This window comes from Aphidius gifuensis, linkage group LG6 (genome assembly GCF_014905175.1).
Source record: "Aphidius gifuensis isolate YNYX2018 linkage group LG6, ASM1490517v1, whole genome shotgun sequence".
Classification (NCBI taxonomy): Eukaryota; Metazoa; Arthropoda; class Insecta; order Hymenoptera; family Braconidae; genus Aphidius; species Aphidius gifuensis.
The window spans coordinates 15,242,980-15,260,126 of NC_057793.1; the positions used below are offsets into that span (position 1 = coordinate 15,242,980).

The 17,147-nt window shown below is 28.9% G+C and overlaps 2 protein-coding genes across 10 annotated transcripts in view; both read right to left on the reverse strand.

The window, feature by feature from the left end:
• LOC122859542 (glutamate receptor ionotropic, NMDA 2B) overlaps positions 1-17,147 on the reverse strand; it is a 414,324-nt gene that overhangs the window by 352,886 nt on the left and 44,291 nt on the right. For 8 of the 9 annotated variants that reach the window (XR_006374357.1, XM_044163202.1, XM_044163197.1 and 5 more), the window contains exon 3: positions 12,206-12,377. Coding sequence is in view for 7 of the 9 variants with exons in the window: in XM_044163202.1 (XP_044019137.1) it covers positions 12,206-12,377 (172 nt within the window). In the remaining 2 variants the exon portion in view is untranslated. Of the gene's footprint in view, positions 1-12,205; positions 12,378-17,147 lie in introns of those variants that run through there. The other variant, XM_044163204.1, reaches the window with a different exon arrangement.
• Positions 7,000-8,083, reverse strand: LOC122859567. The gene is made up of 3 exons (XM_044163239.1): positions 7,552-8,083; positions 7,408-7,477; positions 7,000-7,322 (listed from the first exon to the last, which is right to left on the reverse strand). Exons 1-3 carry the CDS (start codon positions 7,693-7,695, stop codon positions 7,147-7,149), a joined length of 390 nt encoding a protein of 129 aa, XP_044019174.1. The 5' UTR covers positions 7,696-8,083; the 3' UTR covers positions 7,000-7,146.

Consider the following 17,147-nt stretch of genomic DNA (forward strand, 5'->3'; position numbering starts at 1 on the left):
CCAAAACGTTTTTTATTTTTCTTATTATTTTTATTATTTGTATGCTCTATCATGGTTGATGATTGACTGATTTTTTCTATATAAAACAGTTGACTTTATACTTTTTTAATTAGTGTTGATCAAGATGGAGTACAAGAAGCAAGCTCTCAAATTACCAGTGATAAACTTTGATATAATTACAGCAAAAAGTGGTGAGGGTTTAATTCAGAAAAGACATGGAGACTTATTGCCAAATACGATACGTTGTGCTATAATTGGTGGAAGTAATTGTGGTAAAACCAACGCACTTATGAGTTTAATTGTTAATCCAAATGGTTTACGTTTTGCTAATATTTATATTTATAGTAAATCATTATACCAACCAAAATATCGATATTTAGAAAAACTATTGGAACCACTTGAAAATATAAATTATCATAAATTTTCAAGCAATGATCAAGTAATTCCTGTTGAAAAAGCAAAACCAAACTCATTGTTTATATTTGATGATGTTGCAACTGAAAATCAACAGCCAATAAGGGATTATTTTTCAATGGGACGTCATTGTAATGTTGATTCGTTTTGATGTGTCAATCGTATGCTCGAATTCCCAAGCATTTGATTCGCGATAATATTAATTTCTTAGTTGTGTTCCCTTGTGATCAGCTAAATCTCAAACATATTTGGCAGGATCATGCAAATATTGATATGGAGTATAATAAATTTCTTCGGATATGTATCAAGTGTTGGGAAGAGAAATATTGTTTCCTATGTATTGACAAAGATCGCAATATAAATGATGGAAGATACAGAAAAAATTTTGATTGTTTTATAAATATAAATAACGATAAAATTTGTTAAAAAAATATTAGTTCATGTTTAAATCCTGTCGAATCAACATGCCTCTCAAGAAGGAAGCATTGTCGAAAGAAGCAAAATTTCTTGAAGAAATAGAAAAAGTTAGAGATGTAATAAAGAAGAAGCATCAATTATTAAAATTAGGGAAAGAAAGCATATCTGAAACTGCTAACGAGTACTTAAAACCAGTCATCGGACCACTTGAGAATATAGCTGCTAAAATAACACCGATAATAAACAATAAAAAAAACAAAATTAGTAAAAACAACACATATGATTCTGAGAGAGAAAAAGACAGTATCATTTCTGATAGAACGCATTCAGGTACTTCTGGAAATATAAACACAGAACAAAATCTCAGTTCTGATGAGGAAACAGAGGCTTTCCATGATACTATTGAAGATCTGCAACTGATAGAGCAAGAGGCTGATGAAACAGGTCTTAAAAATGATTTAACAACTCAATATTTAAATAAAATAGATACTTTACAATGGGATAAAGATTATGGGGTTAAAAGAAAAAACAGTGGAGAATATAAAATTGGAAATGCTGAATTACTATTCGCAAATAATAATATGATTGTTGCTGATGAAACGTATGAAATAACCCAAGGACTACTGGAATTATTATTTATGAAACCCCCAGAAAAAACCAAAGTCACTCAAATTGATGAAAAAAATTATGCTCAAATTCTTCTCAACACAAATGCACATTTAAGATATCATAATTCTAAAAATACAGTGAAAAATTCAGCATCACAAAGGTATATTACATTCATATTGCCTCACATGAAGAGTACACAACATCATGGTTCTGGTTTACTACCAACAAATATGATAATTCAAAGCAAAAATCAATCTAAAGTTAATTATGTTTATTGGGATAATCCGAATGAGCTTGTTGATCGTTTAAGATTGCTAGTTGCTTCACGAACAGCTGGCAATCCAAGTCACGATAATGAAATCATGTCAATCATTGAAGAACTAAGAGAGGCCAACATTATACATTAACATTAGTTGAAATTCAGTCATCATACTACTCTCAATGAAACATGACTGAATTTAAAAGAGACATAGTGCGAGAGCTTCATCCACCAGCTCGCCGAAATTTTCCAAGACGTAAAGTTGATATTCGAGATAAGGATGAAACTTGGCAAGCTGATCGTGTTGACATGATTGAACACTCATCTGTAAATTCTGGATATAAATATATTTTGACTATTATTGATATTTTTTCAAAGTTCAGTTGGGCTGTTGAACTCAAAAGCAAGACCGGAAAAGAAGTATCAGCTGCAATGGAATCAATATTTAAAAAAGGACGAGTTTGTAAAAACCTACATGTGGATCAAGGAACAGAATTTTATAATTCCATTTTTCAAGCGATGCTAAAAAAATACAATGTTCATATGTATTCAACTTTCACCCATATGAAAGCATCAATAGTTGAAAGATTAAATAGAACAATTAAAAGTAAATTGTACTTTGAATTCAGTTTACAAAGTACTTATAAATGGGTTGAAATATCACCAAAATTAATTGAACAATATAATAATACAAAACATCGTACAATCAAAATGGCACCAGCAAAAGTTGTTGGTGACAATATAAAAATTTTAAAGCATACTGTATTTAAAAATTTAAATCAATATTATCAGAAAAATAAATTTAAATTAAATGATCATGTTAGAATAAGTAAATATAAACATGTCTTTGAGAAAAATTATAAACCCAATTGGACAACTGAAATATTTAAAATTATAAAAATAAATAACACATCTCCAGTAACATATAAACTTGAAGACTATCAACAGAACCCAATTGAAGGGTGTTCTATAATGAATCACATACTTTTCTTTAGGATAAAGAGTTGCTAATAATTTTGGGCATTTACTTGTAGATAAAGGAGGTATTTGTCGTTCTGGTGCCGAAGGTAAATCCCTATGTTCATCATGAAGCTCTACTGGATAATCCAGATCTGTTTCCAAAATATAACCCCATTCAGCATCATCTCCGATAGATTGTAATGAATTTATATCAAAGTTCTCAACCCACTGAAAATTACCTACTGGAAGTGTAGACGCCATTGCATAACCATATAAATTGTTAACATCAAAGTACATTAAATATGAATCTCTAATATTTAGATTGTATTCTTTCATATACTTATTGTTTGCAATGACATGGCGATGTGAACATTGTGATAAGCCACCTCTAATACCCCCCTCAATAAACAATAATTTATCAGCATCTATTAATAATTCCAACTCAATCTCTGTATATTTTAACATTGCGTTAAAACTCAACCCTGGGAGAGTGTAATAATGAGCTGGATCTAAATCATAGGTTTTCAAACAAAAATATCTAAAATTTTCAAATATATCAGCTAAAAGAAGAACATCTGTACGGAGATATAAATCTGAGTATTCTCCCAGATTTTTTAATTTAAATACTCTCCATACATTGCAAGCATGAGCATAATCATCATCACTTACATGCTCTTCATTAAGTTGAGAATAAAAATCATGTCTTGAGGGCAATTGTTCTTCATCAAATTTTTCCCAACAATCAATATAATCGTATGGAAATATACCTTTTTTTGTTATTAATTTAAATTCTTCCAAATTTTCACAATAGCTACGACTTATACTTTTATCATTATCCTCTAATTCATTTGCCAGTGTACTTATTGAGCTAGCCATGAATTTATAAGAGTCTATAAAACGTAATTTAATCCTAGTACCTTTAACACGTTTAGTGAAGCTTATGTAACTTTCCTTATTTAAAGCCAAAAGATCAATATCACCTGGAAATTGTTTTTTCAATGCTTTAATTATGAAATGGCTATCATAATTACTGAGACCATGAAACACCACAGCTATTATGCAAGATGTCTGATAATTAAGGTTGCATCTGAAATAATAAATTTTTATTTTAAAATAAATAATTTAAAAAATAAAAAAAAAACGGAAAAAATCGGAGAAAAATTAAAAAATTTGAAAATTTAAAAAATTAATTAAAGTAATTATACATACGCAACATGGGCCGGCCCCCGATACACCCCGCTGAGATGATAGTGATCACGTGCCTTAATGTTTTCCGCTGTGAACAATTTTTTACATATATGACACTTTGTTGCATTAAAAAATTGCAATTCTTCATCAAAAGTAAGATTCACCGGTTTGATATTTTCCAGTATATTATCAACATTGTGTGAGAGCTCTTCGAGTTCTTTAATAAACCATTCAATGCAATTTTCGTCTCTTTTTAATTTAAATTTAGAGAGCGTATTATCGTAAGAACATTTAACATAATATGCTACACTGTTTGGAATATGTTTTTGTTTAATTGTTTTTTTCAATGAATTATTAGAATTATCTGTCACTTTTTCTAATATACTTTCCAGGTCAGCATATACTACATAAGGAACTCGAAGCTGGTATTTGTAATTTTTTAAACTTTAAAATATTGTTTTTTTCTGTTGGCATCTCCATTGCATATTGGTTTTTTTCTCTACATGCAGGATTGTGAGAATCAATTGATTTTTGAGAATGGAAATATGATAAACAACGATCACATATAAATTTTTTACCATTATATGCTGAAACTTGTGCACTAATTAACCTAGATAAATTTTTAATGTAAGCAAAGTGATGGTTTGAGAATTCACCAAGTTTTCTTTTATTTGTAATATTATTAAAATCATATTCATCATAATCTTCATCATCTTCTTCTTCTTCTTCATCATCATCTTCATCTGCTGATTCATCTTGGAATCCATCAACTATTTTCTCAGGCTTTTCAATAATTAAAAGATGAATTGTTGGATGATTTGATGCATCATTATTACCCAAATAATATGGAACAATCCTTTCTTGACGTCTCTTTTTTTTTTCTTATTTGTACCATTTGAATCATCAACGCCATCACCTTCTTCATCATTAGATTCATCATCTAAATTATCAGTGTTATCAATACCATATACATTTATTTTTAAATTGTTATTTTTTTCGAATTGTTGTATTTTACACCAACTTATTGGAAATGTTATTCCATCTAGATTAAAATGATTCTTGTATCTCTCATATGAGGTAACTCTGTTTGGATGTGGAACCTTGTGCATGGCAGCTAACACACTCCAAATGAAGCAATAATTATCTTTATAATTTTTAACGTTTACAACTGATTTTGTTTTTATAATCCAATCAGGCATTTCAATAAAAGTTGATGAACCACCACGTAAAGGTACATAGTCGTTTATATTTATTTCTAAATGTAGAATTTCATGCAACCTGAACCACGCATTTTTTTCTCTTCTAGATCAGCTTTAAGTATCTCAAAGTTATTTGATAAAATATCATCAAGATTTGATGATTGCAATATTTCCATACATCCATCACTAAAATATTTTGTCTCAATTTCTATTTCTTCTTGTTTAACAATTCGAAAATTACAAGTCAAAATTGTATTAAGTTTAATCGCGCTCTTTTTGCTCAATTCATTCTCTAAACGATCAATCAACATCACTTTTGCATCTTCGAGAAATAAATCTAAATTTTTATGTAATATATTAATAATCATTCCAGTTCGCATTCGGTTTTTAAAAGCACTTTCTAAGTCACTCCATCGGATTCTTGCATCAATAGCATCAGCATGGTTTTGGTGTATTGTAGACTCTTCAACCATACCGCCTTTTTTCTGCAAATGCTCTAATTTACATTTCCAAGTAGTCAACAATGCAACTGTTGCACCAGTCTTTTCCTTTCTAGATCCTGTGAGGCCACCTAATGATCTATTGTAACGTTTTATATAATCTTGAATTTCGCAAATGTTCTTTACAATTCCCAAAGCATTCGGATTTTCTTTAAGCTGAGCATATGCTTGAGAGAATTTATTTTTCAGGTGAATCTGGTCTGGGAGTTGCTCCATTTTTAATATTATTTAACAAAAAATTTATCTGTAAAATAAAAAAACAAAAAAGATAAAAATATAATAAAATAATTTCTTAAAAATGTAAACAAGATTTTTTGCAAAATAATATTTAAACTAAAATCATGAAAATTATTGATATAAAAACTAAAAATTTAAACTTACCTTTTTATATAATAAAAAAAAAAACTTCATCATTTATTTATTTTTCCCATTAATTAATTAATTCATTATTCCATTAGTTTATTCTACGATTATTTTTCTTTTCATTTTTCATATTATAAAATAGTAGCATCTCATTACTCTTGTTATTCTTTAATTAGTACACGTGTTTATTCTTATTCTCTAATTCCATCTGTTCATCTATAATTTTTGATTTGTTTTTTATTTTTCAGAGGAATTCGGTGGAGAGGAAAATTAGTAGAAGACGAAATAAAAAGACCGAGCTGCTGAAGAGAAATCTCGATATAGGGCTGGACAGATCACTTGGAAGGAGACTGCAGATCAGCGCAGAAGTAAGTTACATTTTTTATTTTTTTATTTATTTTTTTTATTTTCCAATACTTTTCCCATAATATCCAATTGTTTATACTTATTCTAATTTTTTTGTTTTGTTTTTTCTTGTTTACAGCTTATAAAGCTCCGAATAATCAGCGATCGGTTGGACATGGACATCAGGGATACCACTAGAGTGATTGATCGTAAGTAATTTTTTTTTCCTTTTTTTTTTTTTTTTCATATAACATTTTTTTAATTATTACATTTTTTAATCTTGTTTTTTTCTTTGATTTATTTTGTTTCAGGGATGTTGAAAAGAGAGACTGGTGCTGCGAGGGTCTTGCCGGATATTCCATGCCCTCTGGATGACCCCATCCATGATTCCGATGGTGAGGGACCATAGGATGGAGCAGGGGGGCAAATTCATTTGATTTTCACTTTTTTTTTATTGTAATAATAATAATAATAATAATAATAATAATAATAATAATAATAAGATTTTTTAAATAAAAAAAAATAATCGTAAAAATATATATGTAATTGTGTTTTTTTTTCTTTTTTACCATTTTTTTTTAGAATTTAATTTATTTTTCCATTTTTTTTTTTTTCAATTATGTTACACGATCTTTGTATATTTTTTTTTTGTTTTTCATTTGTTTATTGTTCAAGTCATTGGTTTTGTAGTTGTTGACTCATTGATTTAGATTTTTTATTATTTATTCATATATTTGTTCGGTTATTTATTTATGTATTTATTTATTGAATTATTCATAGTTTCTGGAGGTTAGGGAATTAAAGATAGAAATGAGATTTTTTTTTTTGTTTTATTATTGTCATTTTTTTTTTTTTATTTATTTAAACCATGTACATTTATATATATATACATTTATTTATGATTATCGAGAAATCTTTCAAACTGATTAAGGGTTGTGTTGGCATTACACATAGTTGGACCCCATTCATATTCTTCAACTTCTTCTGGGTAGAGAGCTTGCAGGTCCCTAAAAGTTCCATCCCTAGTGATTGGTGTTAATTTTGCCTCATATTGACACCAAGCAATTTCTATAACAAAAAAAGAAAAAAAAAAATCTTTTATTTATGAATAAAAAAATTTTAAAAAAATGTAAAAAACACAAAAAATTTTTACTTCTCTCAGTTTCTTCCAATATTTCTAACAACTTTATATCTTCACGTATCGAAGAATTTTTTGTGTTATACTAGAAATAAATAAATAATTAAATATTTACAGAAAGCACTTTATTATTATTAATTATTAAAATTTTTTTATTACAAAATGCATGTAGTATTCTCGTTGGTGTTGCCAAGTCCAATCATGCACTCGGTTGTCCTTTTCAAGTTTAAGAAACTCAGCATAAACTTTTCTTGTCTCTAAATGAATCTGGGAACAATTTTTATCATTATTCAAATATATCATTTTTTTAAACAATAATCACTTAGTTAAAATTGAAAAGCAAACCTTTCTCAACAATAATTGTTTCGCCAAATATAATGGTTGAGCGTACAACCATTCTCGCTCTTTTTCCCTTTCGCAGGCACTCGTTTCTTTTCTAAAATTTAACTCCATTATTAATATTCTTTTCAATTTGCAACTTCACTCACGAAACGATAAAAACGAAAAGAAAAAATAAAAATGAAAATGAAAATGAAAATGAAAAAACTATTTCACAAATCAGCAAACCTTGCGGTGGGAATTGATATTAATTTTCGCATGAAAGCAATACGCATGAGAAAAAATAAAAATAATATAAACATTTTTCATAATTAAACAATTTGCATTGAAACCATATGTTTAAAAGTTTATGAAAAATTACATTATATATTTTGAAAAAAATTTTATCAACTATTTAATTGTTAAATAAATAAATAAACAATTCTTCTTTTCAACAAATTTTCGAATTTTCCAGTATCACTCACCTTCTACTTCCAACATCCAATAAGATTGAGCCGTGGTCTTGGGGATAGCGCGCTCGATTTTAAATCGGAAGTCCGTGAGTTCAAATCTCCTTCGAAACACTTTTTTTTTTTCTCACAAATTTAAAAAAAAAAAATAAATAAAAATGGCCGAAATTCGAAAAGACTCCCCACTCATATTCCCCTCTCTTATTCCCCTCTCTCATTCTCTTCTCTTACTTTCTACCCCAAATTTATTTAAATACCACCCACCCATCCCACCCACAATCTCGCGGTTTTCCGTGGTCCAGAACTCTTATAACCCTCTTACTAATGAAATGTCCAAAAAAAAGCAGCAGCTGGAAAAAAGATGTAGCTCAAAAATAAATGTTGCTTACCGCATAATTTTTCTGGCTACATCTTTTTCTTAGCTACATCTTTTTCTGAGCTACATCTTTTCTTTAGCTACTGCTTTTCCTTGGACATTATTTTTTTTTACATAAATATATTACATGTAATTGACTTTGAAAAAAAAGCTTGACCAAAAAAAATTAGCGTGTTGCGAGTACGCGCGGGGGAAGTGAAACTTCTTTCAGAGTAATGTCACGCTGAATATTAATAATAATAATAATAATATTAATACTGACAATAATATTCAAATATAAATATTATTAGTTAATAATAATTATTAGTATTTATATTTCGAATATTATTATTATAAATTTTATTATTTATATCGTCACATTAATGGAAAAAGGGCGTAAGTGCCATTTTTAGGAATTTTTTTTTTCTAAAAGAAAAAGGGCGTGAGTGCGAATTTATAAATTTTCGGGCTTTGCATCCAATTTTAAGGCTTAAAGAAAAAAAAAAAGTGCGTATGTTCAGGGACTTACGCCTTTCTTCCATTCTCAAAATCATTTTTAATAAAAGATGAAGATTTGTAATTATTTTTATGTTTTTCTTATTGATAATAAATTATGTATAATTATCAGTAAACAATCAATAATTTAAAAAATCCTGCCATTAAATGAATTTCAAATAAAATTGAAAGTATGCCCTTCATCTTTTATCGAAAATTACTTGATAACGGGAAGAAAGGCGTAAATCCTTGGACGTACGCTCTTTATCCTTTATCAAAGGTTGTTACGCCCATTCTCGCTTTTTTTTAAGTATTAAAATTAGATGAAAAACCCGAAAATTTATAAATTTGCACTTACGCCCTTTTTCCTTTAAAATTGACGTTTTTGGCACTTACGCCCTTCATTCTTTAATGCGACGATATAATTGATACTATCGATATTATTACTAATATTATATTGATATTATTGTTAATCATAATATTATTGGAGTTATTATTATTTATAACAATATTATTCATATATAACCATAGTATAAATAAAATAATAATTTCAAAAATATCATCGATAATAATAATATCAATATAATATTAGTAATAATAACAATAATATTATCGATTTATAATAATATCAGTGATATTAATAATATGAATAATAATATTGACAATAACATTCATATATAAATATTGATAATTATTAGTATTGATATTCAAAATATTATTATTATAGATATTATTATTGATATTAATACTATTGTGAATAATTGGTAATATTATCAAAATTATTGTTGTTATAATTATCATTTATATATATTTATAATAATTTTATTGTTATTATAATAATGATTCTTTAAACCCGCGAGATAACTATTGCTTGATACGTTCAAATGAATTTTTTTTAAAAATCAATTATTTAAGTATTAAACTCAGTTGAACTGTTTAATAATATTTAAATAAATAAATAAACAAAAAGTCGCACACGCATACACACATAGAAGCTGACGCTCACTGACGCTCCAAGTTTATACGCTATATATAGTGCATGTATAATGCTTGCCGGTATAGCAGAGAGTATAGTAGAAAGTATACGAGAGAGTAAACGCGAGAATAAACGCCAGAGTAAACGCCAGAATAAACGCCAGAGTATACGCGAGCGCGTAACGCTAGCAGGGCCTAGAATTTTTTTGCTACCCTCCGTAAAGAAGTTTCACTTCAAAAAGCAGTAGCTTAAGAAAAGATGTAGCTAAGAAATTCATGTAGCCAATTGAATTACAGGACAAGCAACTTTATTCTTCTAAGTATTGCTTTGCCTTGGTATTTGAATTCATTACTAAATGAAATCGATGTTATAAATAAGTTGAAAATTAACGAACATAAGACGCGCAGTATGAATTAGTGCATGTTTGTGGCTCCACCTTTAGCCTTGTTTTAGTCTCGTTTCGACGTCGAATCGAGGCTATAAACCGGTTATACCGAAACTGAATAGAAAAATACCTTAAAATTCATTAATTATGTTGTTTTATAAATAAGAATTATTCGTTTATCTGTAATTTACAATAAAACTATATAAAACAATTAAATAGTAACATTTTTGAGTTTTTTTTCAACTTTTTTTTTTTTGAGCCTTGTTTTTGTCTCGTTTCGACGTCGAATCGAGGCTAAAAACCGGTTATACCGAGACTGAATAGAAAAATATCTTAAAATTTATTAATTATGTTGTTTTATTAATAATAATTATTCGTTTATCTATAATTTACAATAAAACTCTATAAAACAATTGAATAGTAACATTTTTGAGTTTTTTCTCAACTTTTTTTTTTTTTGAGCCTTGTTTTTGTCTCGTTTCGACGTCGAATAGCGTAACAGCCCGACATCGAATAGAGCTCTCTCCCGGCGTCGATCCGAACGTAAAGCCTCGATCCCCGAGTCTAATTTCTACCTGAGATCAATTATGCGTTTTTATGGCATATTAAATCTTAATTTATCGATATCGAGAAGTTCTTCTATTGTTTTGATGTATACTATAGTATATATAGTTTACAGTCAGTAGCCTTGACTTAATTATTTATTAGAAAAAGAAATAATGTGGAGTATTACATGTGGTTCATTTTATATAAAAAAAAACAAATAAGTCGAATATATTTAGCTAAAGCAATCATTATAAATTTGTAGATGATATAATTTCTTATTTTATTTTATCTAGGTGACATTATGAATATTGATGACATACATGAACATGCACGTGATTCATTAAAAGTTGAGGTTAAAAAAGTCAAGAATATTATTAAAAAAAGAGCTCGTCGTTCAAACGAAAGAACAATGAACGTTGTTGTTGGATTTGTTGAATCTGTTGTTGCTACCAGGTTGCAAAAAATTAATAGTTTAATACGTTCAGTTCAACGAACAAGAGTTTTAAATAACCCTCAATTGATTGAACATCGTGACGATTTACATGTAACTTATCGTTTTACATTGATAATTGGAATTAATAAATTATGTAAATATAAATAAAGTCTAAAGAATGTTGATATATGAATTTGTTTTTTTTGTATTTTGTAGTTTCGTCGTCATTTATTTCGGATTTTTTAATTTTGTCGTTATTTATTTTGGATTTTGTAATTTTGTCGTTATTTATTTTGGATGTTGTAATTTTATTGTTGTTTTTTTGTCGTTATTTTTTTCGTCAGGTAGCCTTGTCGCATATGGGCTCACGGAGTTTGTTGGTGCTTGAGGGGGAAACGGACGCAAGCGGCCCAGAGGAGACCAAAGCAGGTTAAAAAATGGCTTCCAAAACTGGTTTTTTGTGGTTCGTATACCATTTAACTTTACGCCACCCGCTAATTTTCCTACTACTCTACTGACAAGCTGCTAGGATGTAATTTTATTCGATTTTTATTCTTTTGCTGTTCTACAACAACGATTCCATCCAGTTTTATTCATAATAGCATGATGATTGATTAATGATGATATGATAAAAGGCTCTAAAGCATCAGCATTGATAGAATAACATAAGGTTAGACTCATGATACCGTGGGTCTCATGATATCGAAGGAGATATTTTCAATCTATATTTTTGAGAGCAAATTATGTAAGTAAATGATGAAAGTTGTCGATAATCATTAAATAGTTTCATTTGAAACGATATTTCTTGTTCGTATCCGATGAGTTTTAAACTTACCGGTAGGACTTGGCGTCAGCTCTTTCATAGTTATAAGTACATGAATATCATAATGTTGAAATAGCTCTAGTCTTGGCCCTCTGGTACTTCTTTGGAGTCCATTAATCGCTGTTGTTACAGCTTTGGTGTACTCACGTACACCAAACGACTTATAAGGTACCACCATTCCCACCTTTTTACAAAAAAAACACAATGTTATGATTACTATTATTGCTTACTTCGATTTTTAAATATGTGCAGATTAACGATGAGAAAAATGACAGTCACAACTTTTTTGTCGTGCAACAGGAGAATGACCATTTTGAGTCTTTTTTTTCGCAAATAGTATCACAGTTTCTAATGGTTATTATTTTGTTATGTTACAAATGTTTATACGACAAATGAACGTAAGGCTATTTTTTTGTCATTTTTTATTGAAGGTAAAAATTTACCAGTCTAAATTTTGTCTAGATTCAGAAACAATAAGAGATTTTGAATAAAATTTTTATTTTCCTCTCATTTATTTTCAAAATAAATTTATTAAACACTGGAAACCAGTTATAATACGTAGATTTTATTACATAAAATATTACTCAGCCAACAAGCTTACACTTATTTAGTATTGCGAACAAATATTGATTGCTTTTTAAAGTAGTACTCAAAGTTTTCTTGACACGTTGCATTACATTAATTAATCGTTTTTTCCCTGAACACTCAAAGTATGATGATGTATAGCTTATTATTACTAGGTTCACAATTCAATCTGGATTGTTTTAGGAATAAATAGGTTTTGCTTAAACTAAGACCACTTCTTACTTCAGTAGATTGACGAATACAACTCTTCAAATAATTAAATTTCTCTTTTTATTGGATGACTGTTTGCGTGGGCGCATTCGAGACCCCTGCTAAAAATTCCTGAAACTTTTAAATCACATTCGATCTTACATAAAAAAAAGGAGAAATAACAACAAGGCTATTCAGCCAACTGAGCACTTAAAAAACTTAAAAAACTTAAAAATCTGGGGATTTGTGGTGTGGAAAAATATGGTGTAAATTAGATTTACGTTTTTTAAGTTTTTTAAGCTTTTTAAGCCTTGATATGAAAAAGTTTTATATGAATTAGATTTTTAGTTTTTCAATTTTTTTATTGAAAAAAAATAAATTCTGAAAATTGAGTGGCTAAGTGAAAAATTTAGCTGTTAAACATAGATAGATATTGTTTTTTTTTGCTATAATTGAGACTAAGTGATAAAGATATAGCTAAGTAAAAAATATAGCTAAGTAAAAGATGTACATAAGGCAAAGATTAAGCTGGTAAAATTATGTAGATATTGTATGTTTGGCTATAATTGAGACTAAGTACAATATCTAGCTAAATTAAAAATGTAGCTAAGTAATTTCTAATTATAGCCAAACACATAATTTAATCAGCTCAATTTTCCCCTCAGCTACATCTTTTCCTTAGCAAGATTTTTTTTTTAGCTAGATTTTTTACTTAGCTTTAATTATAACTCAAAATGTTATTAATATAAATTTCTTCATATAAAGGCTTAAAAAATCTAAAAAACTTAAAAAACTTGAAACACTTAAAAAACTTAAAACACCTCAATCTAATTTACACATTATTTTTCCACACCACAAATCCCTAGATTTTCAAGTTTTTTAAGATTTTTAAGTGCTTAGTTGGATGGATAGCCTTGTCGGAGAAATAACCTGTTTAATTGCACTATAAAATTTACTGTGCCAGCTCAACAAAATATTCACTGTGTTGGAAGCTCAGAAACGAAAACTCAATTTACTACAACTGTAGTATATAATTGTATCGAAGATAAACAATACAACATTTATCAATTTTTTTTTTATTCTGTCGTTCGGTTGTTTTTAAAATTTTTATCTCGCCGTAATTTGCAGTTAAAATCAAAAAAAAAAAAAAATATTCGATCAAAAGCCATTTTCCACCTAATTTAAAAATCTGGATTTGATTCGAGTATAAATTTGGATCCAGTTTAGTTATGAATTTAAATCAGGTTAAAGTATCAGCCGGATCCTATTCCGAATCAGATCCAGTATGACTAAGGTAATCCAGATCCGGGTTTTTTGACCTTTTTCGGATCCGTTATGGCTAAGGCTGAGCGGATCCGGCTTCTCTTACCCTTTCCTGATCTGAATCGGATCCGGATTGCCAGAATTGAATCGAAGAGTGATTTTTTTAAAAGTCAACATGCGGGTTTAGTCAGGTTTGGCTAATGTAAGCCGGATTCAGGTTTCCTGACTCTTTTCGGATCTGAATGGAATTCGAGATGCCGGACTTCAATCGGACTCTATTTTTTTCCAAAGGTATCTCCGAGTCCAGTCAGGTTTGGCTAAGGTAAGCCGGATCCGGTTTCTTTTACTTTTTCCAGATCAGAATCGCATCCAGTATTGCTAAGGTAAACTGGATCCAGTTTTCTTTACTCTATCCTGATCTAAATCGGATCGTAAATGCCGGACTTTAATTAAGGTTCAATTTTTTTTCAAAGTTAACCTCCGGATTTGGTCAGGCTTGACTAAGGTGAGCCGGATCCGGTTTCTACGATTTGAAACGGATCCACCTTAGAAGTGTTTGGAAAAAAAAAAAAAAAAAAATTAAGTCCAGATTGTCATTTTATTTTTTGATAATATTAAATACATTGTTGCCTATATATAATATTAATCATATCAAGTTTTTCTATTGTATTTTTTGAATAACTTTCTACGCTTGTAAAGGACTTTTGATTTGATCGATTCCATGTACACCACCGTTGTCGATAGGATAGTGTCGCCGACTTTAAACGGAAAAGCCCCAATTGATCCCCGTAAACTCCAGAATTTTAGTTCAGTTTAGGGTGCATTTTCTAAGATAGAAATATCGTTAATAATGATTGTTAAAAAAATAATTAAAAAAAGCATATATATATATTTTTTTTTAATGAAAATTCGGATCTCTACCGCACTTGAATTTTGACATCTGGATTGACTAAGGTTCCCTTACTCTAACCAGATCCGGCCAGCCTAGTCCGGACCTAGAATGTAACGCCGGCTATCCAGGCATCGAAATGCTCAGCTATTTTGTTACGAATTTATAAAAAACTAAATAACAATTGGAACTTTGTTGAACAAGTGACGGAAAAAATATATCCACAACATTGTTGTATTAAATATTTCGAAAATTTTTTTTAGGTGTAAACATCTTCAGGCATGAGTAAGAGCTTAAAAGTGAAATGAAAAAAAGTAGAAAGGGGGTCATAGCTGGTAACGGACGGTACGTGAACTCCATCAATGTACATCTTGGAATTCATCGATAGATCAGTGAATCATCAGTAACGTATATGAATTAAGAAATATCGTTTCTATATAGTTTTACATGTAAAAATTATATATTGACTTAACTGATTATTCTACTTGAACTGATTGTAACATTAATAAAATTGTAACATAAAAGAAAATTTTTTTCCAAAAATTATTATTTATCAATTGCACGTCGCTTTGGAAAATAATAATTTTTAGATACTTTTTCTTTTATCTTGAAGAAAAACACACATGGTTATTTGTACTGATAAAATTAATATTTGGCCTGAAATAATAATGTAAGAAAAATAAAAAATTGTTAATAAACAATTGTATGGTGCCTCAAAAAATAAAGAAAAATTTCCTGAAGTTTTTATTTGTATCTTTAAGAGAATCACTGGGGAGTATTTTTATTGATGAAATGGAAATTTGTACTTCAATAATGATAGTAAAGTATTGTAAAATAAAATTTTAGAGTGAAATATTTTTTGTTAGGGAATTTTAATTTCCTATTTCTTCTGGACCCCCCCCCCCCCGCAAACCATAGTAGACATCCCCTCCCCCTAAAAAATAGGAAATATAGGAAAATATCAGCTCCGGACAGCTCCGGATTATTCCGTAATTTTTCGAAGTGAGCGAATTCTGGAAAAATCCGGAGCAATTCGGAATAAGCCGGAGAATTCCGGAGTAATCCGGAGTAATCCGGAGCAATTTCGAAGAAATATTTCCAGTTGACCCATTAGAAGGAACAAGCAAAATAAATGAAAATTAAATAAATTTTAGTTGTAACAATAATCATTGTAACGATGGAAACTGAAATGAATTTGTAGTCACGAATTTCAATATATTAAAAAAGAAATTAAAATTCCACCTGCAGGGCAAGCACAGTTACTTTAGCAACTGTCTCATCATTTTTTTTATTAGACTCTCTATTCTTATTCTAATATATATGCTAGTTATAATATAATTACTTTACATATATTAAACTGTAAATAACACACAAATTGTCATTTTGTTATTCTTCGTAATATTATTATGGACTATGCGCTAAATTGCGTATCGCAATTTCAACCTGTATCCTAATAATGGCTTCTCGCCACTGGTTACAATGAATTTTAATAAATAAATAGATAATATTAAAGCCCAATTTGTCTTTCATCACTATAAATCAACGAACATGATTCTCTTCAAGATAAAAAAAAATTTTCTATTCGGAATATAGATGGTTCTAAAAAAGGTCCAGAAATTATAAAATAACAAATGGCTTGTGAAGTCGACTGTATTTTAAAAAATATAAACTTCATCATAAAATTAGTGATGCCGCGATATGACGATATGACGATACGATACGATATGGAGGTGACGATATTCGATACGATATGGGGTTCCATATCGTATCGTCAAACTCGATACGATACGATATGGTCAAGACGATATATCCGATATATCGTCCATATCGACGATATGACATTAATTTTTTTAGAATATTAATAACAAATATTGATAAAAATTATTAATTTTTTAATGAAAAAATAAAATAAATTCAAACAACTAAACGAACAAAAAAATTTTTTTTATCAAAGTCGTTTTATTTATTTATTTATTTAGATTTTTTTAATGTTAAAAATAATGTTACATTTGTCTTGAAAAATACTTG